This window comes from Salvelinus sp. IW2-2015, unplaced genomic scaffold, assembly GCF_002910315.2.
Source record: "Salvelinus sp. IW2-2015 unplaced genomic scaffold, ASM291031v2 Un_scaffold2164, whole genome shotgun sequence".
In the NCBI taxonomy this organism is placed as follows: Eukaryota; Metazoa; Chordata; class Actinopteri; order Salmoniformes; family Salmonidae; genus Salvelinus; species Salvelinus sp. IW2-2015.
This window is the reverse complement of record NW_019943495.1, coordinates 147,720-168,022: the sequence shown is the minus strand read 5'-3', so window position 1 is coordinate 168,022 and position 20,303 is coordinate 147,720. Positions and strand designations below refer to the sequence as shown.

General features: G+C 46.1%; 1 protein-coding gene across 1 annotated transcript in view; it reads right to left on the bottom strand.

Annotated features, from left to right (window-relative positions):
* Positions 1-4,958: 4,958 nt before the first annotated feature.
* The window catches only part of LOC112073147 (hippocalcin-like protein 1), a 120,348-nt gene continuing 105,003 nt past the window's right edge, over positions 4,959-20,303 (bottom strand). The window contains exons 2-3 of the mRNA XM_024140491.2: positions 16,121-16,291; positions 4,959-5,246 (exon numbers count right to left, since the gene is read on the bottom strand). Of these exons, the coding sequence (XP_023996259.1) occupies positions 4,959-5,246; positions 16,121-16,216 (384 nt within the window). The 5' untranslated portion in view covers positions 16,217-16,291. The remainder of the gene's footprint in view (positions 5,247-16,120; positions 16,292-20,303) is intronic.

Below are 20,303 nucleotides of genomic sequence, written 5' to 3'. Positions count from 1 at the left end.
GTCTGTCTGTCTGTCTGCTTTCTCTGTCTGCTGCTGTCTGTCTGTCTGTCTGTCTGTCTGTTCTTTCTCGTCTGTCTGTCTGTCGCTCGTGTCTGTCTGTCTTCTTCTTCGCTCTGTCTGTCTTTTTCTGTCTGTCTGTCTGTCTGTTGTCTGTCTGTCTGTCTGTCTTTGTCTCTTCTCTCTCTGTCTGTCTGTCGCTGCTCTGTGTGTCTGTCTGTCTGTCTGTCTGTCTGTCTGTCTGTCTGTCTGTCTGTCGCTCTGTCTGTCTGTCTGTCTGTCTGTCTGTCTGTCTGTCTGTCTGTCTGTCTCTTTCTCTCTCTGTCTGTCTGTCCTGTCTGTGTCTGTCTGTCTGTCTGTCGTCTGTTCTGTCTGTCTGTCTGTCTGTCTGTCTGTCTGTCTGTCTGTCTGTCTGTCTGTCTGTCTGTCTGTCTGTCTGTCTGTCTGTCTGTTTGTCTGTCTCTTTTCTCTGTCTCTGTCTCTTTTCTATCTGTTACTCACTCCTTCGGCTAAACATGGTGAATAACGTAATAACTGACACCAAATATTGAAGGCCATTCCTATCTAAAGCCTCTTTACTGGCCAGCTAAAATACAAGCACACTGTCAACATGCCTGCAAAGGAAGGGTATACTTCTGAAACGTTTCTAAATTTGCCAGTAAACCAGCAGAATGTTGGTAAAGTTCAAAGACATTTAGTGGACATTTAGTGGGTACTTCAGCTGATCACAGATGTCTGTATTAATCTCTGGCCCTTCATGTGGCCTTATCGCATGTAAAATATATGAAATATTAAAAATATTATATAAAATAGAAAGACAAAGCTGTAAAACATTATCTTAAATATAAACCATCAACTAGTGATTACCATTAGTGTTTAATATGAGGGTTTCAGCGTGAAATATCCTTAGTATTTTGTGTTTTATTTACTGTGTCAATTGTATTTGTTGTCAAGGGGGGGGGGTTAGGGTTGGGGGGGTTAGGGTTAGTGTCCCCATTGGGGGGGGGGGGGGGGGGGGGTTGGGGTTAGGGTTAGGGGGGGTTAGGGTTAGGGGGGGTTAGGGTTAGGGGGAGGGTTAGGGGGGGGTTAGGGTTAGTGTCCCCATTGGGGGGGGGGGGGTTAGGGTTAGTGGGGAGGGTTAGGGTTAGGGGGGGGGGGGCGCGTTAGGGTTAGGGGGGGTTTAGGGTTAGTGTCCCCATTGGGGGGTTAGGGTTAGGGTAGGGTTAGGGGGGGGGGTATGGGTTAGGGTTAGGGTTAGGGTTAGGGGTGGTATTCCCACTTCTCGTCTGTCAATCTAAGTATCCTTTATCCGTTGAGACTGGACCTTTAAACTGGAATTAGAAGAGGTACAACACCACCGTGTCCTATATCTAAAATATTGGCAAGTTTCTCCTGTTTTAAATCATCCGTCAGATGGTGACGGTTTCATGGCCTGCATGGTTTATGACTTAAAAGTCTATTTGTTTATGGGACGTCCAAATTCTCAAAGGTTCAATGATTATCAAGGTCTACTTTAGCACATCCAGATTCTGTTTGATGGGTAATTCTCAGAGTAACAGGGACAACAAAACGACTTATCGGGCCATATGGCAGAGAGTTGATTGCCCAATCCTGATACCATTCATATTTCCAATTTCCCCAAAAACAGACAAACTTGCCAAATACTACATGCATTGTTATCTAAATTACACAGCTCGATTAACTCAGGTCATGATTTAAAAATGCCTATTTTTGAACAAACACATTTTTACTTTTCCATGAGACTAGCTGTTTAATTTCCTATATGGCTCATGATACAGCAAAATCAGATCTGGCCATGGCTAGGTCAGCCAATCAAGTTAGACTTGGTTAGTTCATGATCAGTTAAATTGGGAAGTACAGGCTTTATTCTGCACAGGCCAAAAACATTAAGGTATCATCCCAAATGGCACCCTATTCCCTATGGGCCCAATCAAAAGTAGTGCACAACAAAAGGGAATAGGGATGATTCTCGTACCATAAAAGTTCAAATACAGTTGAAGTCGGAAGTTTACATACACCTTAGCCAAATACATTTAACCGTTTTTCACATTCTGACATTTAACCTAGTAAAAATCCCTGTTTTAAGGTCAGTTAGGATCACCATTTTATTTTGTAGAATGAAATGTCAGAATAATAGTAGAGAGAATGATTTAGTTCAATTTTTGGAATTTTGCCCATTCCTCCTGACAGAGCTAATGGACTGAGTCAGTGTTTGTAGGCCTCCTTGCTCGCACACGCTTTTTTCAGATCTGCCCACACATTTCTATAGGATTGAGGTCAGGGCTTTGTGATGCACTCCATAACCTTAAAATTTGTTGTCCTTAAGCCATTTTGCCACACTTTGAGAAGATGCTTGGGGTCATTGTCCATTTTTCCATAATTTTCCTGCCTCATGATGCATCTATTATTGTGAGGTGCACCAGTCCCTGCTGCAGCAAAGCACCCCTACAAACATGATGCTGCCACCCCCGTGCTTCACGGTTGGGACGGTGTTCTTCGGCTTGCAAGCCTCCTCCTTTCCCTCCAAACATAACGATGGTCATTATGGCCAAACAGTTTTATTTTTGTTTCATCAGACCAGAGGACATTTCTCCAAAAAGTATGATCTTTGTCCCCATGTGCAGTTGCAAACCGTAGTCTGGCTTTTTTATGGTGTTTTGGAGAAGTGGCTTCTTCCTTACTGAGCGGCCTTTCAGTTTATGTCGATATAGGACTCGTTTTACTGTGAATATAGATACTTTTGCACCTGTTTCCTCCAGCATCTCAACAAGGTCCTTTGCTGTTGTTCTGGGATTGATTTGCACTTTCGCATCAAAGTATGTTCATCTCTAGGAGACAGAATGCGTCTCCTTCCTGATTACGGCTGTGTGGTCCCATGGTGTTTACACTTGCGTACTATTGTTTGTACAGATTGAATGTGGTGACATTCATATGTTAAAAATGGCTCCAAGGATGAACCAGACTGTGGAGGTCTACAATTTTTTTTTCTGAGGTCTTGGCTGACATCTTTTGATTTTCCCATGATGTCAAGCAAAGAGGCACTGAGTTTGAAGGTAGGCCTGAGAATACATCCACAGGTACGCTCCAATTGACTCAAATTATGTCAATTAGCCTATCAGAAGCTTCTAAAGCCATGACAATCCTTTTCTGGAATTTTCCAAGCTGTTTAAAGGCACAGTCAACTTCTGACCCACTGAATTGTGATACAGTGAATTATAAGTGAAATAATCTGTCTGTAAACAATTTTAGGAAAGAATTACTTGTGTCATGCACAAAGTAGATGTCCTAACCGACTTGCCAAAACGATAGTTTGTTAAAATGTGTGGATTGGTGGAACAATTTGTTTTTAATGACTCCAACCTAAGTGTATGTAACTTCCTACTTCAACTGTAGTAGTTCAGGTAAACAGCTAGTAGCACAGTCTAACACTATACTAACAGTAGGCCTCTGCTATTGTAGGTTAGCAAACAAATGACCAGTTTGCCTCGAAATTGGAGGGTAAAATACAACTTTCTTTCATTGAACTACTATAGTTCACACCAAAACGTCTCCCAGTTTTCCTCTGTTTCTCCTGTAGGATCTCCCATCCCTCATTATAAACTTGGTGTGTCTATTGTCCTGTAGGTTCTCCATCCCCTCATTATAACTGGTGGGTCTATGTCCTGTAGGATCCCATCCCCTCATTATAACTTGTGTGTCTATTGTCCTGTAGGATCTCCATCCCCTCATTTATAACTGGTGGGTCTATTGTCCTGTAGGATCTCCATCCCCTCATTATAACTGGTGTGTCTATTGTCCTGTAGGATCTCCCCCCCATTATAACTGTGTGTCTATGTCCTCTAGGATCTCCATCCCCTCATTATAACTGGTGTGTCTATTGTCCTGTAGGATCTCCACCCCCTCATTATAACTGTGTGTCTATTGTCCTGTAGGATCTCCCTCCCTTCATTATAACTGGTGGGTCTATTGTCCTGTAGGATCTCCACTCCCCTCATTATAACTGGTGTGTCTATTTGTCCTGTAGGATCTCATCCCCTCATTATATAACTGGTGTGTCTATTGTCCTGTAGGATCTCCATCCCCTCATTATAACTGGTGTGTCTATTGTCCTGTAGGATCTCATCCCCTCATTATAAACTGTGTGTCTATTGTGCTGTAGGATCTCCATCCCTCATCATGATTGGTCTGTGTCTGTTCCAGGGGTGGCAGGTATCCTAGTGGTTAGAGCTTTGGTAGATTTGAATCCCTGAGCCTGACAAGGTAAAAAACCTGTCGTTCTGCCCTGAACAAGGGGAACCACTGTTCCCCGGTAGGCCGTCATTTGTAAATAAGAAATTTGTTTCTTAACTGACTTGCCTCAGTTAAATCAATCAATCAAATTCAAGATGTTATTTTTATGAATCCCTTTTTACATCAGCAGTTGTCCCAAATGCTTTACAGATACCCAGCCTAAAACCCCAAAGAGCTTTATAATACCCAGCCTAAAAACCCCAAAGAGCTTTACAGGATACCCAGCCTAAAACCCCAAAGAGCTTTACAGATACCCAGGCTAAAACCCCAAAGAGCTTTACAGATACCCAGCCTAAAACCCCAAAGAAGCAAGCAATGCAGATGGCAGAAGCAGAAGCACAGTGGGAAAACTCAGCGGAAGACAGGACTAGGAAGCCACCTAGAGAGGAACAAGGCAGGAAGTCTTCATCCACTTTTGAATGAGAAAGCATTGACTACAGATAACGACTGGCAAGCTGGAGCAGAAACTGAAGTGGACGTTCACCTGTACAACCTCCACCAGGACTACAAATCCCATGTCTCACCTGTATGACCTCCTTCAGGACTCATCGGACTACACATCCGATGTCTCCACCTGTACGACCTCCACCAGGACTACGAAATCCCATGTCTTACGTGTACGACTTCCACCAGACTACAAATCCCATGTCTCACCTGGGACGATCTCCAGCATCTTCATCACGGCTGATGTACCCATTCCCATCCAGGTCATACATGCTGAAGGCCCACTTCAGTTTCTGCTCCAGCTTTCCCCGTGACGTGACACTCAGCGCGATGATGAACTCCCGGAAGTCGATGGTTCCGTCGCTGTTGGTGTCAAACGTTCGGAAGACGTGCTCGGCGAACTTGGAGGCATCTCCGTAAGGGAAGAAATTGGCGTAGATCTTCTTAAACTCCTCTACGTTCAGGTTGCCGCTGGGACAGTCCTTTAGGAAGCCCTAGGGGGGATGGAGGGAGAAACAATATTCAATATATGGTATGTCATAGAATGACCTATTCTAGCCTGAGAGAGACAGATGGGGGATGTTATATTTGGCCCTAAACAGAGAGTATACAGTGGCAGAATACCTGACCATTGTGACTGGCCCAAAATGTATGAAAGCTTTGACTATGTACAGACTCAGTGAGCATTGCCTTGCTATTGAGAAAGGTCGCCGTAGGCAGACATGGCTCTCAAGAGAAGACAGGCTATGTGCACACTGCCCACAAAATGAGGTGGAAACTGAGCTGCACTTCCTAACCTCCTGCCAAATGTTTGACCATATTAGAGATACACATTTCCCTCACATTACACAGATCCACAAATAATTTGAAAACAAATCCAATTTTGATAAACTCCCATATCTATTGGGTGGAATACCACAGTGTGCCATCACAGTAGCAATATTTGTGACCTGTTGCCTCAAGAAAAGGGCAACCAGTGAAGAACAAACACCATTGTAAATACAACCCATATTTGTGTTTATTTATTTTACCTTTGTACTTTAACTATTTGCATATCATTACAACACTATATATAGACATAATATGACATTTGAAATGTGTGTATTCTTTTGGAACTTTTATGAGTGTAATGTTTACTGTTAATTTGTTATTGTTAATTTCACTTTTGTTTATTATCTATTTCACTTGCTTTGGCAACCGTGCCAATAAAACCCCTTGAATTGAAATTGAACATTTTCAATTGGGGGATGACAATGTACTTGTTAACGGTAAGCAATATGTTGATAACTGATAATGTACCCAATCATTTCATAGAAAAAAAATCWGTCATTAAATGAAATGACATGCCATTTTAACCCTCCCAGTCCAAACCAACATCCTATCACAGCTAACAGATTAGATAGATAATGAGCATGGCTTTAGATCAAACCCAGTGATGTCAATGAAGACACAAAATACATTCACTACGTCCTTCTGGGAGAATGTATGTGACAATAGGACACATTTATTACACCACCCCAGGCGATAAAGAGACAYGGAGATTCAGCACAAAACACACCTATTTTTATAATGACTCAACAACCATAACTATATCACAATATAATCTTTGGCCATTTTGTTATTTCACACTAAAGTTGTGTAGATCCACTGCCAACACGGTCCTCCCCTCCTGCTCCATGGCTCGACGACTCATTGCGAGCTCACAGAACAGGGCTCCGGGCAGCCGAGCGGAAATGGAGGAAAACTCGCCTCCCTGCGGACCTGGCATCCTTTCACTCCCTCCTCTCTACATTCTCCTCTTCTGTCTCTGCTGCTAAAGCCACTTTCTACCACTCTAAATTCCAAGCATCTGCCTCTAAACCACTAGGACAGCTCTTTTGCCACCTCCTCCTCCCTCGCCTGAGAATCATCCTCCTCCTTACCACCTCTCGTCCTCCGCCGTCGTGCGCGATGATCGGTCACAGATTTTGAAAAGACAAGGTCGAATACATCGTATCGATTCCTTTGTTGGCTAAAGTTCAAGCGACACCGGCTGGTTTCTGTCACACCATGCGCCCCTACCGTGCTCTTTTGACACTCTTTTCTCCCTCTCACCCAGATGAACATCTGCGCGTCTTGTGAATAGGCTCGGGCGTACGCCCAAACACACCTGCCCGCTTACCCTATCAAGGTGAGGACCCGCTCCGTTCTCCACAGACCAATTGTTCCCGAAACTCTCCCATTACCCGGTACCCTCGCTCAATACACTTGCATGCCTTGACACCTGGCATGTCCCTTCCAGTTTCAAGAGAGAGCGTGAGTTGCACACCTCTGAAAGAAACTAACACTTATTCTCCTGCGATGGTCAAACATACGCCCAGTATCCCTTCTTTCATTTTTCCTCTCCAAAACTCTTCGAAATGCGTGCCGTCTTGGCAAGCTTCTCCTGCTATCTTCTCTCAGAATGACTTTTCTTGATCCAAATCAGTCCAGGATTCAAGACTAGCATTCAATGAGACTGTCTTCTTGTGGTCAGCGGAGGCGCTCCGCACTGGTTCTAAAGCCTAACTCTCTCTCCTCTGCTCTCATGCCTTCTAGGACCTATCGGCTGCCTTTGATACTGTGGAACATTCAGATCCCTCCTCTCTCCACCCTCTCCGAGTTGGGCATTCCGGGCGCGCGCACGCTTGAGTTTGCCGTCCTACTGACCGGTTCGGTCTACAGGTGGCTCGTGGGCGAGAATCTGTCTCCGCCCAGTCTCTCACCACTGGTGTCCCGCAGGGCTCTGTTTAGGCCCTTCCTATGTCTCGGCTATAACAAGTACTTGGCTTGTCATTCCTCACATGGTTCTCTAGTCATTGCTGATGCAGAGACGGACTTCACATGCAATTAAATCTTCTCTTCCCCCCTTCTGATAACAGGGTGGCGAATCGCATCTCCTGCATGTCTGGCAGGACGATATCAGTGTGGATGACGGGATCACACTCAAGCTTGGAACTTCGCGGCAAGACGGAGCTGCTCTTGCTCCCGGGGAAGGCCTGGCCGTGTCCAATGATCTCGCATGACGGTTGCCAACTCATGTGTCCTCCTCTCCAGAGTGGCTAAGAACTTGGCGTGATCCTGGACACACCGCTGTCGGTTCTCGAACGTAACATAAGGGCGGTGGACCCATTCTGTAGTTCATGCTTTACACTTCGCAGAGTAGACCTGCCTGCACACAGGAAGGGCGGCGCAGGTCCTAATCCACGGCCTGTGTGCATCTCCGTCTGGATTATCTGGCACCACTGGGTTGCTGGGCTCCTGCCTGTGCCATTTAACCATACACTCATCCAGAACGCGCGGCAGCCCCCCCCCGTCTGGTGTTCAAACGCTTCCAAGTTCTTCTCACGTCACCGCGGTCGCTCTCCGCTTCTCTCCCCTGCTTCAGCTTTGAAGCCTCGCATCCGTACCAGACCTGGTTTCTTGCTCGGAGGGCTGGTGAGGGGAACGGACCTCGTACCTTCAGGCTCTGATGCAGGTGCCCTACACGACAAACAAGGGCACTGCGTTCATCCACCTTGCCATGCTCGCCTCCCTACGCGGTCTGAGGAAGTACAGTTCCGCTCAGCTCCGCAGTTCGAAAACTGTTGCGTGCTCTGGCCCCCCATGGTGGAACAAACTTCCTGCACGCGCCAGGCAGCGGAGGTCAATCACCACCTTACCGGAGACACCTGAAAACCCCCACCTCTTTAAGAGAATCCCTAGGATAGGATAATCCAGTAATGCCTTCTAACCCCCCCCCCCCCCTTTAAAGAGTTACGATGCCGAATCTATTGCTTAAAGTGGTTGTTCCACTGGATCCATATAAGGTGGAAGCAAACCAATTTTGTAAGTCGCTGCTGGATAAGGAGCGTCTGGTAAAATTGACTTAAATGTAAATGTAAATGTACACACCAGCAGAGGAGTATAACCTAATAGAGAGGGTGAAACAGGTTAAAAGGTTAAAGGCAGAGGTCGTTTATGTGTCCCACAATTGAATCTATGACAACTATCACACACGTGTTAAAAACATCCACCGGTGTTGATCTACTGCTGGCTGGACATAGCATACAGACCATACAGTCCCAGGCTGCACCCTATCCATATATAGTGTACTACTTTAGACCAGAGCCAAAAGGGGGACCAGAACATACTGTATAGGGTGATTTTGGGATGCACACCCAGCCTGTTAATCCAGGAAGGAGGAAGGAACAGATAACGACAGCCCCAGCCTGTTAATCAGGAAGGAAGGAGATAGTGCGACCCCCAGCCTGTAATCCAGGAGGGAGGAGGAGGAGACAGATAGACGACACCCCGCCGATCGACGTATGCTCCAGGCCTGTTTCGCAGGAAGGAGGAAGGGAGACGATAGACGACACCCCCAGCCACGTAGCTTAATCCAGAGGGGGAAGGGGGACAGATAGACGACACCCCCAGCTGTATCGCAAGGAGGAGGAGGAGAGACAGATAGACGACACCACGAGCTGTTAATCCAGGAGGAGGAAGGAGACAGATATGACGACACCCCCAGCCTGTTAATCCGGAGGGGCGAGGAGGAAGGAGACATGATGCAGACGACACCGCCCAGCCTGTTAATCCAGGAGGAGAGGGAGGCAGGAAGGAGACAGATAGAACGACACCCAGCCTTGTTCAGGAATCCAGGAGGTAGGAAGGAGAAGATAGACAGACGACAACACCCCCAGCTGTTAATCCAGGAGGAGGAAGAGGAGACAGATAGACGACACCCGGCCCAGGCTGTTAAATCCAGGGAGGAGGAAGGAGACAGATAGATCGACACCCCAGCCTGTTAATGTCAGGAGGAGGAAGTGGAGGACAGATAGACGACACCCCCAGCCTGTTAATCCAGGGAGGAGGGAGGAGGAAGGAGACAGACTGCGACACCCCAGCCTGTTATGCCAGGATGGAGGGGGAGGAAAGGAGACAGATAGACGACACCACCCGCCTGTTAATCCAGGAGGAGGAAGGAGGAAGGAGACAGATAGCGACACCAGCCTGTTAATCAGGAGGAGGAAGGAGGAAGGGGAAGATCAGGACGACACGACGCCAGCCTGTTAATCCAGGAGGAGGAAGAGGAAGGAGACAGATAGACGATACCCCAGCCTGTTAATCCAGGAGGAGGAAAGGGAAGGAGACAGATAGACGATACCCCCCAGCCTGTTTAATCCAGGAGGAGGGAAGAGGAAGGAGACAGATAGACGACCCACGCCTGTTAATCAGTAAGGAGGAAGGAGTGAAGGAGACAGATTAGAGACACCTCCCAGCCTGTTATCCAGGAGGAGGAGAGGAAAAGAGACAGATAGACGACACCCCCAGCCTGTTAATCCAGGAGGAGGAAGGAGGAAGGAGACAGACTAGACGACACACCCAGCCTGTTAATACCAGGGGAGGAAGGAGGAGAAGGAGACAGATAGACGACACCCCCAGCCTGTTAATCAGAAGGAGGCAGGAGACGATAGACGAACCAGCTTTTAACCAGGAGGAGGAAGGAGACAGATAGAACGACACATGCACGCCACCTGTTAATCCAGGAGGAGGGAAGGAGACAGATAGGACGACAACCCCCAGCCTGTTAATCCAGGAGGAGGAAGGAGAGCAGATTAGAAGCGACACCCAGTCTGTTAATCCAGGAGGAGGGAGGGGGAAGGAGACAGAATAGACGACACCCCCAGCTGTTAATCCAGGAGGGAGGGAGGAGGAGGAGACAGAGTAGACGACACACCCAGCCTGTTATCCAGGAGGAGGGAAGGAGGAAGAACAGATAGACGACACCCCCAGCCTGTTATCCAGGAGGAGGGAGGAGGAAGGAGACAGATAGACGACACCCCCAGGCTGTTAATCCAGGAGAGGAAGGAGAAGGAGACAGATAGACGACACCCCCAGCCTGTTAATCCAGGAGGAGGGAGGAGGAAGGAGACGAATTAGACGACACCCAGGCTGTTAATCCAGGAGGGAGGAGGAGACAGATAGACGATACCCCCCAGCCTGTTATCCAGAGGAGGGAGGAGGAAGGGAGACAGATAGACGACACCCCCCAGCCTGTTAATCCGGAGGAGGGAGAGGAAGGAGCCAGATAGACGACACCCCCAGCCTGTTAATCCAGGAGGAGGAGGAGGAAAGGAGCAGTACGACGGATCACCAGCAGGCCTGTATATCCAGGAGGAGGAAGGAGACAGATAGGACGACACCCCAGCCTGTTAATCAGGAGGAGGAGAGGAAGAGACAATAGGACGACACCCCCAGCCTGTAATCCGAGGGGGGGGAGGAGGAAGGAGACAGATAGACACACATCCCAGCCTGTTTAATCCAGGAGGAGGAAGGAGGGAGGAGACAGATAGACGACACCCCCAGCCTGTTAAATCCAGGAGGGAGGGAGGAGGAAGGAGACAGATAGACGACATCCACAGGCCTGTTAATCCAGGAGGAGGAAGGAGACAGATAGACGAACCCCCAGCCTGTTAATCCAGGAGGAGGGAGGAGGAAGGGAACAGATAGACACACCCCACCTGTTTAATTCCAGGAGGAGGGAGAAAGGAAGGAGCAGATAGACGAAACCCAGCTGTTAATCCGGAGGAGAGGAGAGGAAGGGAGACAGATAGACGACACACAGGGCCTGTTAATCCAAGGAGAGGAAGGAGACAGATAGACGACACCGCCCAGCCTGTTAATCCAGGAGGAGGAAGGAAGGAGACAGATAGACGACACCCAGCCTGTTAATCCGGAGGAGGGAAGAGGAAGGAGACAGATAGACGGACACCCAGCCTGTTATACCAGGAGGAGGAAGGAGAACAGATGCGACACCCCACAGCCTGTTAATCCGGAGGAGGGAAGAGGAAGGCAGATACGAGACAACACCACCAAGCTCTGTTAACGGTCCAGGAGGAGGGAAGAGGAAGAGACAGATAGACGACACCCCACCCTGTTAATCCAGGAGGAGGAAGGAGAAGATCGACGACACCCAGCCTGTTAATCCAGGAGGAGGAAGGACAGATAGACGACACCCCAGCCTGTTAATCCAGGAGGAGGGAAGGAGACAGATAGACGACACCCCAGGCCTGTTTAATCCAGAGAGGAGGAAGAGGAAGGACAGATAGACAACCCCCAGCCTGTTATCCAGGAGAGGATGGAGGAGGAACAGATAGACGACCACCCAGCCTGTTAATAGCCAGAGGAGGAAGGAAGGAAAATAGACGACCCACCCAGCCTGTAATCGGAGGCAGGAAGGAGAAGACGACCCGCCAGCCTGTTATGGGCCAGGAGGAGGAAGGAGATAGACGATACCCCAGTCTTAATCCAGGAGGAGGAAGGAGATAGTACGATACCCCCAGCCTGTTAATCCAGGAGGAGGAAGGAGAATAGACGATACCCCAGCCTGTTAACCAGGAGGAGGAAGGAGATAGACGATACCCCCAGCTGTTAATCCAGGAGGAGGAAGGAGATAGACGATACCCCCAGCCTGTTAATCCAGGAGGAGGAGGAGATAGACGATTACCCCAGCTGTTAATCCAGGAGGAAGGAAGGAGATAGCATACCCCAGCTGTTAATCCAGGAGGAGAAGGAGATAGACGATACCACCTGTTAATCCAGGAGGAGGAAGGACATAGACATACCCCATGCCTGTTAATCAGGAGGAGGAAGGAGGAGTGCCATATGCTGTTGTGTTGCCCAGCGCACCATGATGTTTCTTCCACCATAAGAACATGAAGTGTGACAGTTGACGATGAACTGGCCTCATCAACAGTGTTGGTGTGTGTGTGTGTGTGTTGTGTGTGTGTGTGTGTGTGTGTGTGTGTGTGGTGTGTGTGTGTGTGTCGTGTGTGTGTGTGGTGTTGTGTGTGTGTGTGGTGTGTGTGTGTGTGTGTGTTGTGTAAGGTTATACGTGCCGTATGTATATACTGTTACCAGTGCAAAAAGTTTGGGACACACCTACTCATTCAAGGATTATTTTCTTAAATTTTTCACAATTTTCTACATTGTAGAATAATAGTGAAGCACAAACACTATGAAATAACACATATGGATCAGTAGTAACCATAAAGTGTTAAACAAACCAAAATATATTTCATATTTGAGATTCTTCAAAGTAGCCCACCCTTTGCCTTGATGACAGCTTTACACACTACTGACATTTAATACTAGTGCTACTACTAGTAATACTACTACTACTACTGTTTTATATTGATTTATATGTACCTTTATTTTAACTAGGCAAGTCAGTTAAGAACAAATTCTTATTTACATTGAAGGCCTACCGGGGAACAGTGAGTTAACTGCCTTGTTCAGGGGCAGAATGAAGATTTATACCTTGTCAGCTCAGGGATTCATTCAGCAACCTTCAGTTACTGGCCCAACGCTCTAACCTCTAGGCTACTGCGCCGACAATACTACTACTTGGCTGCTACTACTTGGCCTACTACTTACTACTGTTACTACTGCTACTACTTACTACTGTTCTATGCTACAATGCCGCTACTGCTACTATTACTACTACTACTACTACTACTACTACTACTACTACTAACTACTACTACACTACCACTACTACCACTGTTACTACTACCTCTACTACTACTACTACCGTCTAATACTACTATATACTACTTACTACTACTACTACTACTACACACACACTTCTGCTGCCCCTCTACTACTACTACTATGCCACTACTACTGCTGCTACTACTACTAATGCTACTACTACTACTACCAATACTAACAGCCACTACTACTAATGCTACTACTACTTTCTGCTACTACTACTACTACTACTGCTGTATACTACTGCTACTGACTACTACTGTACTACTGGCTACTACTACTACTACTACTACTACTACTACTACCACTATTACCACGTTACTACTACCTCTACTACTACTACTACCTCTAATACTACTACTACTACCTACTACCTACTACTACTAACTACTACTACTACTAACACTTCTGCCTCACTTGCCTACTATGATAACTGCATACTTGCTGCTACTACTACTAATGCTACTATACTACTACAATACTACAGCCACTACTACTAATGCTACTACTACTTCTGCTCTATACTACTACTACTCTGCTACTACTACTGCTCTACTATACTGTTTACTATGCTACTACTACTACTGTTACTACTGTACTACTACAATGCCGCTACTGCTATACTAATTACTAATCTATACTACTACTACTACTACTACTAGCTACCACTACTACCACTTGTTACTACTACACTCTACTACTACTACTACTACTACTACTACTACTACTACTACTACCACTTATCTGCTGCCACTCCTACTACTACTACTGCCACTACTACTGCTGCTACTACTACTCATGCTACTACTACTACTACAATACTACAGCTCACTTACTACTACTACCAATACTAGCACACTACTACTAATGCTACTACTACTTCTGCTACTTACTATACTACTACTACTACTATACTACTACTACTACTACTCTAATACTACTACCTACAACCCTTACAACGACTGTTACTACTACTACTACTACTTACTCAATACAAACCTTACGCGCGACTGTTACATACTACTACTACTACTACTACTACTACTACTATACTAACTACTACTACTACTACTACTACTATACTACTGACTATTGTGTTGATTAATAATTGTCCCATCAACAATCATCATATTAGCAACATATTTAATTTCAGACTTTCACATTTCTCTAGTAGGACCCTGTAGTTATTCATCGTAACACAGCTATAAAAGTGGCTGGTTAGGTCAGTTTATCGTCCCAGCTCTACTTTATCTGCCATACGAGGCTGAGGGAGGTTAATATCACGTAGACACATGATGTCATTTAAAAGGTAATTATTATAGACGCCAAATGGTCTCTCTTTCCTGGTGTTACAGTATAGGGGATGGAAGATGTTCAGGAGCCTGTGGTGTCAGACTTGATGCACCGGTATAGCTTGCTGTGCAGAGACGAGAGAGAAGGATCTTTGGCTTGGGTGGATGGAGTCTTTAACGACTCTCTGGGCTTCCTTTCACACAGCCCGATATAGAGGTCCTGGATGGCAGGGAGATCGGTCCCAGTGAAGTGGCGGCAGGTAGCCTTGTGGTTAGAGGCGTTGGGCCAGTAATGCAAAGTTTGCGAGAATCAATCCCTGAGCTGACAAGGTCAAGATCACTGCTCTGGATGTAAGTTTTCCTGCTTGGTTCAGCCTCGTGACAGTTTGATGAATGCCAGCTTGTTATTTGTCCTGAGGTGGAACGTATACAGCAGTCACAATAACAGCTGAAAAGTCCCTGCGGCATTTGACCATCAGGTTTTCCAAGACGGGTGAACACACTTCTACTGGGCTGGAGCTTGTTGTCGATGAAGAAGCAACACCCCCCCCCCCCGCACCCCCGACTCCACTGTCCTCGGCATGATGAATGGAGAATCCATCAAGTTGGATAGCCATGGGGAGTATCTTGTCCGTCAGCCATGTTTCAGAAAAGCAGAGGATATTGGCAGTTTCGAGAGTCTCTCGTTGGATCGGAGGTCATGCATTGTATTATCAAGTGACTGTACATTAGCCAATAGAATGGAGGGAAGAGGTGGCTGGTTTTCCCTTCCCTGGAGGTCGTCCATTGTATTATCAAGTTCCTATGGCCAGTAGAATTGTTACGGCTCTCGTTGGTGGTAGGAAGAGTGGACCAAAGCGCAGTGTGGAAAGTGTTCATTATTATTTTATTTAAAAAAACACTCAAACAAAAATAACAAACGTGAAAACAAAGCGCACAGTTCTGTTAGGCAGAAACCACGAAACGAAAAAAAGATCCCACAAAACCCAAAAAGGGAAATGACAAGTCATATATGATCCCAATCAGAGACGACGATAGACAGCGTGCCTCTGGATTGGGAAACACACACGCGCCAAAAACAAAGAAATAGAAAACATAGACTTTCCCACCCGAGTCACACCCTGACCTAACCAAACATAGAGAATAATAAGGATCTCTCAGGTCAGGGCGTGACAGGAAGGGAGGGAAGAGGTGGCCGGTTCTCCCTTCAGCTTAATCTCACCAGGATCTCCCCCCCCCCCCACCTCTGGCCTCTGTAACGTTAGCTGTCCCTCTTTGGTAGCTCGAACATTGGGTTGGGAATTCCAGAAAGCGTCCAGGGCGAACTTGAAGCCGAAGGTAAGTAGCTGCCTATCTGATGTTCAAACCTTCTTGTCGTTTGTATGAAATGATAGCGGATACATTTAGAGAAAATCCAGTATAGCACCATCTTATCTGTGTGTGTGTGTGTGTGCGTGTGCGTGTGCGTGTGCGTGTGCGCGTGCGTGTGCGCGTGCGCGTGTGTGTGTGTACTGTGTACTGACCTTGTACCACTCCTGTAGTTCGTGGTCGGAGAACTCCGTGTTCTCTCTCAGGTCCTGAAGCATCTCTGGCCGTAGCTTGCTGTTCTGTTTCCCCATGGCAACGACGCAACACCGTGGCGACACACACTCGGTCTCAGTGGCAACAACACCTACCAGGCCCCTGGTCACAACCTGCCAATCACAGAGAAGAGAGAGTGTGAGTGACCAATCACAGAGAAGAGAAAGAGAGCGAGTAACCAATAACAGAGGACAGAAAGACTAGAGAGAAAAGGTCAGCGACCCAATTAAATCAGGAAGCAATCTGAAACCAAATAATAAATGACAGAAGTGTCTATGGGCTGTAACCATGACAACAGGGGTCTGCTGTCCAATCACAGATCATCCCTTCAGTGGCTTTCAGAAAGYACACCTCTTGATGTTTTCCACATGTTGTTGTGTTACGTCCTACATTTAAAATGCCTTAAAAAGCTATGACAAGACTTGAAAATGGCTGTCCAGCAATCAGCAATCAGCAACAACCACAGAGCATGAAGAAATAAAAAAAGAATAACGTGTACATTTTGTACAATCCAGGTGTGTAAAGCTCTTACAGACTTACCCAGAAAGACTCACAGCTCTTACAGACTTACCCAGAAAGACTCACAGCTGTAATCGCTACCAAAGGGGATTCTAACATGTATTGAGACTCATGGGGTGTGAATACTTACGTAAATGAGATATTTCTGTATTTCATTTTCAATAACTTTGCATTTCTAAAAATGAGGATTTCACTTTGTCAATACGGGGTATTGTGTGTAGATGGGTGGGGGAAAAATATATATATTTAATCCATTTTGAATTCAGTCTGTAACAACAAAATGTGAAATAAGTCAAGGGGTATGAATACTTTCTGAAGGCTCTTCCATTACATAAAAAGTCAGTCAGATAAAACATCATACACTTTGAGCCTAGGATTACAACTTTGTAGCCAAATTTATTTTTACAGCAAAATGTAGTGGTATTACAACTGTGTAACGCATTTCCGTTTAGCAATGTTTTACCTCATATGCAACAGTCCTGTTCTCTCCTATTTCACTTATAACCATTTTGTCACCCATTACAGGCGTAATACAATTCACAACCGTTCGATAATCCTGAAGGTCCCTTGAGCCTTTACTATGACGTCAATGAGACAGACTGAGTTCATATGTAACCTACTGAGAGTTTAATATGAGTCAGCAGAGAGGGGAGGAGCAAAGAGGAGAGGAGAGGAGCAGAGAGGAGAGGAGCAGAGAGGGGAGGAGCAGAGAGGGGAGGAGCAGAGAGGGGAGGAGCAGAGAGGAGAGGAGCGTCGAGTTAGGGAGCGAGACCGACAGAGAGGACGAAGTGGAGCAAAGGGAAGAGGCATCCCCAGACAGGGCAAAGGCAAGCAGGAGGAGAGGAGCAGAGAGGAGAGGAGGCAGTCTGGCAGGGGAGATAGAAGAATCAGAGCACGCGAGAGGAAGCACGGAGAGGAGAGGAGCATAGAGGAGGTTCTATAAGATCTGCAGAATGTGGTAGCGATTAGAGGCAGCCCAAGTAGAGGGGAGACGCAGCCTAGAGGCTTGGAGCGAGCACAGAGGGCTCGAGGAGCAGCTTCAGAGGTAGAAGGAGGCAAGAGAGAGGACAGAGAGGGGAAGGAGCAGAGAGGGGAGGGCAGAGAGGGGAGGAGCAGAGAGGGGCAGGGAGAGAGGAGGCATGGGGGAGAGGGAACACAATGGCAGATAGCCCGGTTAGCCAATGTGCGGGAGCACTGGTTGGTCGGGCCAATTGAGGTAGTATGTACATGAATGTATAGTTAAAGTGACTATGCATATATGATAAACAGAGAGTAGCAGCAGTGTAAAAGAGGGGTTGGGGGGGGGCTCACAATGCAAATAGTCCAGGTAACCGTTTGGTTACCTGTTCAGGAGTCTTATGGGTAGTAGAGAGAACAGTCTATGACTGGAGTGGCTGGGGTCTTAGACAATTTTTAGGGCCTTCCTCTGACACTGCCTGGTATAGAGGTCCTGGATGGCAGGCAGCTTTGCCCCAGTGATGTACTGGGCCATACGCACTACCCTCTGTAGTGCCTTGCGGTCAGAGGCAGAGCAATTGCCATACCAGGCAATGATGCAATCTGTCAGGATGCTCTCGATGTTGCAGCTGTAGAACCTTTTGAGGATCTCAGGACCCATGCCAAATCGTTTTAGTCTCCTGAGGGGGAATATGCCTTTGTCGTGTCCTCTTCATGACTGTCTTGGTGTGTTTGGACCATGTTAATTTGTTGGTGTTGTGGACCCCAAGGAACTTGAAGTTCTCAACCTGCTCCACTACAGCCCCGTCGATGAGAATAGGGGCGTGCTCGATCCTCCTTTTCCTGTAGTCCACGATCATCTCCATCTATTTTGTAGTTCCATAGTCATGTGCAAAGTTTTAGACTTTGCATTTCTGTTCAAAATATTGTATCAAGACTGCCTAAATGTGCCTCATTAGTTTATTAGTAATTTTTCGATTTCATAATTGTGCACTCTCCTCAAACAATAGCATGGTATTATTTCACTGTAATAGCTACTGTAAATTGGACAGTGCAGTTAGATTAACAAGAATTTAAGCTTTCTGCCMATATCAGATATGTCTATGTCCTGGGAAATGTTCTTGTTACTTAMAACSTCATGCTAATCGCATTAGCCYARGTTAGCTCAACCGTCCCATTGAAGGGACACCCGATCCTGTAGAGGTTTTAAGCACCCAAAAATGTATAGCTGTGCCATTTAAATTGCAAAATAGTTGGGAAGAGATTTTTCGATGTACCGATTTCCATGGCCCATGGTTTTTGAATTGACACGCAAAAACGACGCCGGATTCAACCGATATGTAGGTTGTATGCATGTTTTAGATATGATATAGGAGGTATGCCGAGCAGACATCTTTATATACACAACGGATTTAACAGACTATTATATACACACTCACAGTTGATCGAGAGTTGGGAAGTTTACATACATCTTAGCCAACCTACATTTAAACTCAGTTTTATTAACAGGAATTACTGCAACAATTTACATCCTAGTAAAAAATTCCCTGTCCTTAGGGTCGTTAGTTAATCACACACTATTATTTGGGAAAAGAAATGGTGAATGATCAGAATAATAGTTGGGAGAGATTATTTCAGCTTTTATTTCTTTCATCACATCTCAGGGTGGGTCAGGAAGTTACATACCCTCAATTAGTATTTGTGCATTGCTTTAAATGATTCAAGCTTGGGTTCAAAAGTTCTCGCGGTAGCACTTCCCTAAATGCTTTGGCTCCATGTGCAGTTGCAAACTGTGAGTCTGGCCTTTTTAGGCAGTTTTGGAGGCAGTGGCTTTTCCTTTGCTGGCGGCCTTTCAGGTTAATGTCGATTATTAGGACTCGTTTCACTGTGGATATAGATACTTTTGTCCCTGTTTTCCTCCAGCATCTTCAACAAGGTCCTTCGCTGTTTTCTGGGATTGATTTGTACTTTTCACACCAAAGTACGTTCATCTCTAGGAGAACAGAACGGCGTCTCCTTCCCTGAGCGGTATGATGGCTGCGTGGTCCCATGGTGTTAATCCTTGCGTACTATTGTTTGTCACGAGATAACGTGGTACCTTCAGGCATTTGGACAGGCTCCAAAGATGAACCAGATTTGTGGAGGTCTAACAATTTTTTTCTGAGGTCTTGGCTGATTTCTTTGATTTTCCATGATGTAAAGTAAAGAGGCACTGAGTTTGAAGGTAAGCCTTGAAATACATCCCACAGGTTTACCTCCAATTGACTCAAATGAGGTCAATGTAGCGTATCAGAAGCTTCTAAAGCCATGACATCATTTTTCTGGACTTTCCAGGCTGGTTTTAAGTCAGTCAACTTACTGTATGTAAACTTTGACACACGGAATTGTGATAAAGGGAATTATAAGATGAATAATATGTCCATAAACAATTGTTGAAAAAGTGACTTGTGTCATGAACCAAAGTAGATGTACTAACTGACTGCCAAAACTATAGTTTTGTTAACAAGAAATGTGGTGGAGTGGTTGTAAAAATGTGTTTTTAATGACTCCAACATAAAGTGTATGTAAACTTCCACTAAAGAGAGAGAGAGAGAGAGAGAGAGAGAGGATGATCTTTCAGAGCCCACAAGGGGAGTGTTTGGAGAACAG